At 43.7% G+C, this 10719-nt stretch overlaps 1 protein-coding gene across 1 annotated transcript in view; it reads right to left on the reverse strand.

Annotated features, from left to right (window-relative positions):
- The window catches only part of stk24b (serine/threonine kinase 24b (STE20 homolog, yeast)), a 9162-nt gene extending 2609 nt beyond the window's left edge, over positions 1-6553 (reverse strand). Inside the window, exons 1-8 of the mRNA XM_054623965.1 lie at positions 5988-6553; positions 3070-3300; positions 2697-2753; positions 2049-2157; positions 1537-1694; positions 383-568; positions 157-305; positions 1-39 (exon numbers count right to left, since the gene is read on the reverse strand). The exon at positions 1-39 is cut by the window's left edge and continues 85 nt beyond it. Coding sequence (XP_054479940.1) covers positions 1-39; positions 157-305; positions 383-568; positions 1537-1694; positions 2049-2157; positions 2697-2753; positions 3070-3300; positions 5988-6029 — 971 coding nt within the window. The 5' untranslated portion in view covers positions 6030-6553. The remainder of the gene's footprint in view (positions 40-156; positions 306-382; positions 569-1536; positions 1695-2048; positions 2158-2696; positions 2754-3069; positions 3301-5987) is intronic.
- Positions 6554-10719: the final 4166 nt, after the last annotated feature.

Below are 10719 nucleotides of genomic sequence, written 5' to 3' on the forward strand. Positions count from 1 at the left end.
CCAAAGTCGTTCCCGCCCGACGCCTGGCCGTCCTGCTCTCTGATTGGACGGACAAAAGAGGCGTTCATTAGGGTGAGCGATGAAGCCAGTTTCTACTGTTCAGCAGGAAAAATAACATCAAACATAAAAAGTGAGGGAGGACGGTGTCAGACTTACGAGTCGGACTCATCCGAACTGGACTCCGCCGTTCTCGACTGCTCCGCCTTCCACCTCTTGTACTTGTCCACCAGCTCCGTCAGGTAGGAAGTCTTTTTCGCGTGGCGCACGATCAGCTTATGCTTCAGCAGCTCTTTGGCGGTCGGCCTCTGAGGGAACCGAAGGGAGGCGGGTGAGACGAGCACACGATGCAAAAATAAATCTTGAAACGTGAGACGCTACTTACGAAGCTGGGCTCTTTGTTGAGGCAGGCCTCCACGAACTCCTTGAGCGGCTTGCTGTAGCTGCCCTCCAGCGTGGGCGGGTTGTTCTTTGGGATGAGGAATAAGACCTTCATGGGGTGGAGCTCCGAGTGGGGCGGCTCACCTTTCGCCAGCTCGATGGCCGTGATGCCCAGCGACCAGATGTCGGCCTGGAAACGCACGGGGAAGAAACATGGTTAAAAAAATGATTTTGTAGCAGGACTAGAGGTTTAAAACATCAAAGGGTTATTAGTGTTGTTTTCCCCACTCTGTTTTAGTTGGGCATGTTTGCAACTAAGACTGGTGAAATTTTCAAATGGCTTTGATATGAATCCAAACACCAGACCGGACCGACTGGACCGGTTTACCAAATCTTACCACTAGATGTCGCGCTCCAAGTGGAACATAATGAGACCGAGAGGACCAGAGAATGAGAGAGGAGCTTCTCCAGTCCACTTGTTTTTTTTGGTCTCAGCTCTTTCCAGCAATGGAAGGAGTCGTCACTGTAAATGGAACTCATTTTAGCCAAAACCATCCCTCGAGCTACGACGACTCGCCAGATTCTTTTGTTACCAATCTGAGAAGCCATCATTGGAAACTGTTTCTAAAAAAAGACGATGGAGGATATTGGATGAACCATCTGTCAATCAAACTCTTGCCAAAGCCAGTCGAGAGAGGAGCGAAAACTTCTTTTATATGGAGAAGAGCCTTCTGTCAATGAAGAAATACTCTCTGGTTCTGATAGCACTGATGCCATCGCAGCATCTACGCTAACTTCTTTAGCCTCTCCGTGTCCCATCACACACACCTAAACCACGCCCCCTAGCTACTGGTAGCTCCTCACAAGGACGCAGATTTATCCGTACCGCTGTGGTTTTGGGCACGAACGCGTCCCTTGAAGCCTAGCGAGATAAATTATCGCGTGATATCGGCCATAGGACTGACACGTGTCTGCAAAGTTAGATCTACTTGGCTTGCAACTCTCTGTGTCTCTCTGTATTTCTATTGTAAAAAAGAATGACCTTATTTTAAGAAGAATGTTTTACGCTGTGATGTTCTCAAACAACAGGCTGTCAGCGTAGTGACAATTCAATGGAGCGTACAATGTATATATGACCCGTGGTCTTTGACCCCTGACCTTGGAGTCGTACGCCGACTGCTTGATGACCTCGGGGGCCATCCAGAATGGCGTGCCGACGAAGGTGTTGCGCTTGATCTGCGTGTCGGTGAGCTGCCCCGCCACGCCGAAATCCGCCAGCTTCACCTCTCCCTGCTCGGACAGCAGCACGTTGGCGGCTGTAGAGGTGAGGGGAGGAGAACAGAGATCGAAGGATTACGTGATGCAGCTCGGAGAGCACACACACACACACACACACACACACACACACACACACTTTATCAACACCATTTAACTGCATCGCCGATTTATTTCACAAACGGGGGGGGAACGACTGTCAGAAAGCCTTTTAGAGAAGCGCTGCAGCGTTCAACCTCAATCCCCCCCGATGACACACAACCCCTCTATAATGAATGAAACCCATAAGTGGACGTCAATACCATTAAGGCGCTACGTGATATTTGTGTGTGCTCCGTGATGCCAGTTAGTCAGCTGAAAGCCTGCGGCCTCTGATCGCAGCGCTCTCAGGCTACCTTTGATATCCCTGTGGATCTTCTTCTCAGAGTGCAGGTACTCCAGGCCCTTGAGGATCTCCCTCAGGATCGTGGCGATCTGGGTCTCGTCCAGGGATCCGGGCTCCATCTATAGATAGGGAAAACAAACAGAAAACCCATGAGCTGTGGACTTCTATGCAGATGATTATTTACTCTACAGGGCTGAAGGTAGAGTGATATCTTAAGCCAAACACACAACTTTTAATCAGATTTAAAATTACGTGCATCCTGTCCAACGTTTGTTTAAAAGTAAAGTTCTGGTGAAGAGGCATGTGTTTGTGAAGTAGTGAGCACACATCTGCATATATGAGACTTGGATTATCCTGCACGAGGTGTGCAAGAGTTTGTAAAAAGGATGTTTTGATATAGTTTTGCTGTAAAAATATGTTTTCTCCAACAATTCAAGGTAACACGAGGTGAGTAACTGATATACAGATGAAGTACTCCTTTAAGCTTTGGAGAAAAACTGGCAGATGTGCAAAAGACATGTATCTAAAGAATAAGGAGTCTATTTAAACATAAACCATGATGTTTGGTTCAGCGGGGGGACAAAAAAGTAGGGCTGCAAAGACGTACCAATGTCGGAGCGAAGGGGAGAGAGTGTCAGATGCGTCGACGTGCACTTACCAAATCTAACGCCGAGCCTCCGCCTAAATACTCCATGATGATCCATAGCTTTGTGTCCTGGAACGGTGGAGACAGAAAGAAGAGAAGAAAGTGAGCGGCCAGCGATGAGGAAAAGATTTTGTTACAGAGTGTTTGTGGAGCCATTTATGAAGGGGGTTATTGGCTCATTGGGAGGTGTAAACAACACATGATGACACCATGGGGGCTTGGTGGGAAGTCGTCTGAGGCCAATCCTGTTTTAATTCAGGATTAATCAGGGAAAAGGTGGCCAGAGGAGGAGAAATCCTTCCATCCCATTTGCTCACTTGGAGTGGAAAACAGATACAGAACTAAAAAACATGTACTCCACATTATAGCCTATAACGAGCATCACCTTGAGGTACGAGCCGTAGTACTTGGTGACGAAGGGGCTGTCGCACTGGCTCAGCACAGTGATCTCCTGCTGGATGTCCTCGATCTCGTCCTCCGCCTCCTCCAGGTCGATGGTCTTGATGGCCACCACCTTCTGGGTGCGGTTGTCGATGCCCTTGAACACCTCGCCGAACGAGCCCTTGCCGATGCGCTCCAGCTTGGTGAACAGCTCCTCCGGGTCGGCTTTGGCGCTCTGCCGGCGACGGGGGAAAAGGGGGGGAACAAAGCAAGGGAGGGGGGTTGGGGAGGAAAGGGGGAAGGCGGATTTAAACAACAACAAAAAAGGAAGGAAAGCAAGACAAAGAAAGAAAGAAAAGGGAATGTTTGAAAAGAACTGAATGCTGGGGGAGTAAATAGGAAACACCAGCAGGGTGCCATTCTTTCAGGATGCATTAATTCACTCGTTGCAACACCTTGTTTGTGTACACGGATAGAGAAAGACAGAGGAGAATGAAAGGGAAAGAGTGTAACGGTTGGATAGCAGGCAGGTTAAATAGAATTGAAATACCATAAAATATGCACCTAAAAATAACATTTTAGAAAAGAGTCGTCAACACTGGGCTGGGATTTAAGGGTTGGATTCATATTAAAATCTAGCTTAGTTTTACTGGTTTCTCGAGATTACCTACCCTAGCTTTAACTAGACTTGATTCGAGTTGAACAAAGACATATGGGTCTCTGATGTAAGATTTTGAATTGAATGCTTTCGTTCTGAATCAGGGATGAAGCCAGCGTGGGACCTAATGCACAATCTCATGCAGATGGTAACCATGTATATGACATTGTATGTGCATGACTGGGTTTGGGACAGATTGGGTGCTGTAGATGTAAATGAGCCTGTTTGTGCTGAGATGCGATGAGGAAAAATATCTAACACAATATCACTGTTACAGCCAAAACGACTGAGACATAATTATAACTCCTCTTGAGGTCATGAGGACAGGAGGGATGAATCGAGTGCTGTTGCATGATCTCGAATGCTATAACAAAAATAAGCTTGGATCGCCAACTTGTCCCTGGTAGCACACTGTAGCAGCATGCGTATCAGAGCGTTGACCGAAAAAAATAAGCCCACTTGAGCGCTGCAGGAAGTGAACTAAAATGACTTAACTCTCCAGAGGCTGTTGTGTGGGAAACACAAGAGTGGGGCTCTGACCAAAAACATCTTCCCTTTTATGACCTCTTCACAGCAGAGAACGGGTCAATATGCCGGTTTAGAGATAGCTAAAAATGAAACAGCTGCCTTACACAAGAAGGGAGCCCTTTATGTCACAGATGAAGATCATTTTGTTGCCATGAAAGAGATTTATACGAGAAACTAAACTGTGATTCCACTAATGGAACGTGTGGGACAGAAGTGATAAAGTGATGAGTCATATCGTGTTACATCAATAAAGTGTTTTGTTTGGAACAAAGGGTTTAATTTGGAATAAGAGCTTTTTATGCCAGATTTAAAACTTTCACTGGTAGATGTAGACTCAAATTCAATCTGTGTAATTGCCTGAAGTTTATTTCAAGAACAATCGTCACTTGGCTGGCAGCACAAACTTATTTAATATTTAGCATGAGTTATGATGCTTTAAATGGACTCAAGTCTTTGTTGGTGCCAAAAATCAGCTTTTCTGCCCCCTGAAGCATCCTCCCCCAGATTCAGAGTCTGCATGCATTTACTTCCAAAGCAGAGAAATGCTGCTAACGAGCCTGCACAGGGGGAAATAATCTGGTGCATGAGGCAGTTTACATTAAGGAACAGTTATCTCCCCAACACAATTATCCCCTGTAGGCAAATAACTAAAGACAGCAGCAGAGCCTAGAACAGGTCTTTGTACAGTGGACCTCAAGTCATGGCTGCATTATCGGAATGGTGCATTCAATGCGTGTCCTCTGTTGCAAAGATGTAGCAGAACAATTAGCGTGACAATAAACTAATGACGCCATAGCAAAGAGATGCAAATGAGCTGAATGCTCTGTTGTACAGTGTCGCATACACATCGTAGTTTAGGTTGTTTCCTATTTTATGTTTCGACATACAGTACCAGTCAAAGGTTTGGACACACCTTCTCATTCAATGGTTTTTCTTTATTATTATTTTTTTCTACATTGTAGATTAATATTGAAGACATCCAAACTATGAAGGAACACATATGGAATTATGTGGTAAACAAACAAATGCTCAACAAACCAGAATATGTTTAGATTCTTCAAAGTAGTTGAATGAGAAGGTGTGTGTCCAAACTTTTGACTGGTACTGTATATAAATGTATGTCTTCTTTTATATATATATATATATATATATATATATATATATATATATATATATATATATACATTTATATATATATATATATATATAAAAAAGACATACATATATATATATATATATATATATATATATATATATATATAAAAAAAAAGACATACATTTATATATATATATAAAAAAAAGAAGACATATTTATATATATATATAAAAAAAAAAAAGAAGACATACATTTATATATATATATATATATATATATAAATATAATATATATGTCTAAATTCTTCAAAGCAGTTGAATGAGAAGGTGCATCTAAACTTTTTCACTGGTCCTGTACATATATAAATGTATGTCTTCTTTTATATATATATATATATAAATGTATGTCTTCTTTTATATATATATAAATGGTGTGTGCATCATGAGAGCGTCAGGTTTTTCCGAGGGGACCCTCAACGTTACTCGAGATGCCTCAAAGTCACACACAGCAGGTTCGGCGTGCGCGTTCACGCGTTCCCAAAACCCGCAGCATGGACCCCCCTCCTCCTCCTCCCCCCCCGCAAAAAACCAAACAAACGTACATGTTGTTCTCATCGTGGCTGCTTGTACATGTGTCTTACCTGCATCCCCGGCAGGTTCCCCTGGACGGGAGAATGGGCCATGGTGCCTCCTCCTCCTCCTCCTCCGCCCCTCTGATGTGTGTGCAGCCCGGGCTACAGTCCTCCAGGACAGCCGGTCACACAGCCCCCCGATGCAGGTACTTTTAAGCAGCGAGACAGACACAAGAAGCGTCCCCCTGCACACCCGCCCTCACCCGCAAACCATCCACAACAACAACAACAGCTGAGCCAGTCCGCTAATGCTAATGCTAACTATAATGCTAATGCCAACGCTAATGCTAAGCTAATGCTAACTATAATGGTAATGATAACTATAATGCTAATGCCAACGCTAATGCTAATGCTAACTATAATGATAAGCTAATGATATGCTAATGCTAAGCTAATGCTAACACTAATGCTAATGCTAACTCTGCAGCTGCACGCCAGAAACCCGGTGGAACGTCAGCGGGCCGCTCCGTGCGCGGTTTGTCCGCATGCCCGCGGATGTCCCCCCCCACCACAGAGCGGCGTCTCCAGCGGGGGTCCAGGTGTCGCCCACGGCGCGGCTCTGCGGCTCTGCGCGTCGGCCAGGGGGAAAAAAAAAAAAAAAAAAAAAAAGGGGGGTTGGTGGTCGTTCGCCTGTGTTTTGGTTCGCTTCTCCCCGTCACTTTCGTCCCGGACTCTCGGCCATCTTGTCGGTGCTGTGACGCCCGGTTGGGGCGGATCCGGATCCGGAGCATCAACGACGGACGTCTCTCCCCCTTTTTCCGGCGTTGATGGAAGGGACCCCCCTAAAGGACCCCCCCCTCTCTAAAAGTGACACTTAAATATCTTTATTGAAACCCATCTGACAAAACACCAAAATTCACATCCCAAGAACCATGCTATTAACATTATTCATAAACTACTATATTGACCTATATCTACTATTTAAATGTATTTTATCAAGGACATCTTAGGAATCACTGCCCTTGACTTACATTACATTTACATTACAGTCATTTTGCAAATTTCCCCGCTAATAAAGGATTATCTTATCTTATCTTATCTTATCTTATCAGACGCTTTTATCCAAAGAGACTTACAATAAGTGTATTCAACATAGAGAACTACTAGTCACCAGAAGTCATAAGTGCATCTCCTTTCTTAAACAAGCATCTAAAAGCATAAACAAGTACAGAAACAAACTAATACGAATACAATAAGTGCAACAAACTAATACGAATACAATCAGTGCAACAAACTAATACGAATACAATAAGTGCAACAAACTAATACGAATACAATCAGTGCAACAAACTAATACGAATACAATAAGTGCAACAAACTAATACAATAACAATAATACAATAAGTGCAACAGACTAATACAATAAGTGCAACAAACTAATACAATAAGTGCAACAGACTAATACAATAAGTGCAACAGACTAATAAGAATACAATAAGTGCAACAAACTAATACAATAAGTGCAACAGACTAATACGAATACAATAAGTGCAACAGACTAATACAATAAGTGCAACAAACTAATAAGGATACAATAAGTGCTAAGAGGAACTTACTTGTAATCACACTAAAATCCACTTTTTTTAATTATGAAAACCTGCATTAATCCATTAAACCTCATATGAAAACCACACTAACATCGCAGCCCTCTGTGATACTTATGTAATGTAACATAATTTATCTTTGGGGAACAAATCAAATGATTCTCCAAAAAAAAACGAATTGAGCCTAATTTTGGCACTTCTCGTGTTTGGCCACACGGGGGCGCCAGTGCACCGACTCCACCGCAGCATCAGCACCATCATCCGTGCGTAATCTGGATGCCGGCGCACCATCGCGTGTATAACTGCAGCCGGTGTTCATTTGTTGTCGCCGAGGAGAATGAATGCAATATCATATATTAATGTATGAATAGCAGAATTCTGATCATGATAATGATTCAACCTGATCTAACAAAAGGGACTGGAGCACATGGTTTGCAATACATGCTTTTTAATGCTGCTGCCTTTAAACTGGATTTCAATATAATAAGATAATGAAATACTGGAGATGCACTATGAATGAAACGCCAGCTTGCTCTAAATTCACAAATATAAGAGATTTATTGTTTTGGAGAGGCGACACTCATTTATACTAAAATATGTTTATTTGTGTGTTTTTATATTATTATTGACGAATATACCCGTCGCACATGAATTCCTTGGGTGGCTCACACACACACACACACACACACACACACACACACACACACACACACACACACACACACACACACACACACACACACTCCAGTCCGGAGGTCGAACGCGTGAGATAAACGCGCTGCTGCCTCCCCTCCTCCTCCATGCGTAAATGATGCGGGGCAGGACGGGAATGCTGCGCTGCCTCCATTTGAACAAACCCGGCCGGTGAATGTGAAGGGGGGAGGAAAAAAAACCGCATTTAATATAAATAAAAGAAGGAGAAGGAGGAGGAGGAGAAGAAGAAGAAGCAGCAGTCTTCATCATACCAGCGTTTAACAGAAGCGGAGCAGCGCGTCACGACGAGGAGAGGAGAAGGAGAAAGAAAAAAAAATGGACATCACGGATCAAGGAGCTCAAATGGAGCCGCTCTTACCCACGGTGAGTACACACGCTATTGTGTTTATTTTTCACATTTGAACCCAAGATGAATGGACTGTTTGCTCTTTGGGTCTTCTTTTTAGAATAAACACACAGGGATGGAAACGTCCCCATCGATGTATGATGCTCATATTCAATATTTCACTATGACCCACATTTTGGATTGCCTGTACTGGTGATGCCTATGTGTGTGTGTGTGTGTGTGTGTGTGTGTGTGTGTGTGTGGCGAACATGGATGTTGCGCACCACCAATTGTGGTATATGCACTCATTTCATATATGATCACTATAGGAACACCTACGCCTTCACACACACACACACACACACACACAAAAGGCACTGGTGCTGCACTGTACAGGTTGGTAAGGTGTTACACAGCAGCTACAGTTATTCATTTTGTGCCCCATAACTGCCTGCATTAATATGTTGCCTCTCCGACAAAATCATATGGTCCCACCATTCGACCCAGTTTTCTTTTTTATTATTCTCTGTAGGAAAACCCCTGCCATCAAGCTGTTGCTCTATGGGTACAGTGCTGCGGTTCTAAGATGTTACACTGAGGGCTGAGGGCACATGAGAAGCTTCACTTGGATTATTATGATTTACTCATAACACCATTTGGCCTGTGTGTGTGTGTGTGTGTGTAGGCTACGCATTTTTTAAAACGTAATCAGATTCTGTCACATTGTGTGCACTCAATCCCCATCCATCCAAACTGATGAGATAGAGAGTTGGTGGTGGTGGAGTCGGGCATGAAAACAAAAAAGGGCTCCAATCTTCCCCCTTTTTCAAGGGGGAAGATTGGAGCCCCCCCCCACCCCACCCCCACCCTGGAAACCCCCTTTGCAGAAGGGGCTCCTTCGGGACTCAAACGTCAAGCCACTTGAAGGCAAAGGCTGCGTCTCTGCGGTCAGCCTCTCCTCATTAGCATTCAGGTGAGACTGTAATGGGAAGAAGAAGAAGAAGAAGAAGAAGAAAGAAAATGCCAGAGAGAGATGAAATATTTATATATATCGCTTTGTGCTCCCCATTTTTAAAAAGCATAGATTGCTCCCGAGGCGAATCAATGTACTCTCCTCATTCGCTCTATTTGTGGACGTGTTAGATGAGGACTTAGTTTTCCGGAGCTTACGCCGTACAGTGGAACCAAACGGGGGCGGCTGTTCAGTCCCCCCCCAGGCTGCAGTCTCGATGCGGTTGCCTCATTGTCGCCGTAACTCACTGCTGCTTCCCCTTGCGCAGCAAGCAAATGCGTTGTCATGGCTTCCCCAGGATGTGTTGTGATAATTTCAGGGACCCCCTCAGCAAAAAAACATGACAAGAAAAAGGCAATCTTACCAGGTACTCCATCCTACCAGGTTCACAAGGTAAAAGCAAGAGAGACTGTTCAATTAACAGCAGGATTGCCTCATTGTTAGACCCATAAATCTCACTTGTTGTGAGATGGACACTTGCATATAACAACATGAGCATATGGCATGTGGTAATGTATCCTGTTCACTTATTTCTTGATGTTTCTTTACTTGCAGGAGCAAAGTCCCCAAGAAAATAAAGATGTGGTGAGTGCATCTCTCGTTCTCTTCATCTGGAATGAAAAAAAAAAAATAAAAATGTCACATCAATTTTTCTCAGTTACAACAGCGGTATCTCAGTTCACGCTGGTTAGAAAACAATAAGAAGAAATATAAAGGGCGAGGACAAAATGATAACAGGTTACGTCACAAAGAATGCACTGAAAGTCGTTACACCAAACAGACTATTGGACTCACATTCATCAGGTGGCGCAAACAGGATTCCGAATGCTGCTCGATGTGTAACTGTTTGTTAAATATTTAGGTATACGTTATAAGGTGATAATATGACAATGTTGTGTTTGAATGAGTCTAGGCCTGTCTCTAGCAAAGATATTCTTAGTTGACTCACCGATTAGTTGCGTTCATCGACACAAAGAATCACAAAGAAATGGGCCACCGTAGATCTTGTGTTTACCAGAGATGTGAATAAGTCATTCAACACAAAAAAAGCATAATAAACATCTAATCGACTAAAGACCAAACTAACCGAATAGTTGACTAATCGACCCTGATCAGTCAGATAACGTCAGTGGTTCCTTATGGGAT

This window comes from Anoplopoma fimbria, chromosome 22, assembly GCF_027596085.1.
Source record: "Anoplopoma fimbria isolate UVic2021 breed Golden Eagle Sablefish chromosome 22, Afim_UVic_2022, whole genome shotgun sequence".
NCBI lineage: Eukaryota > Metazoa > Chordata > Actinopteri > Perciformes > Anoplopomatidae > Anoplopoma > Anoplopoma fimbria.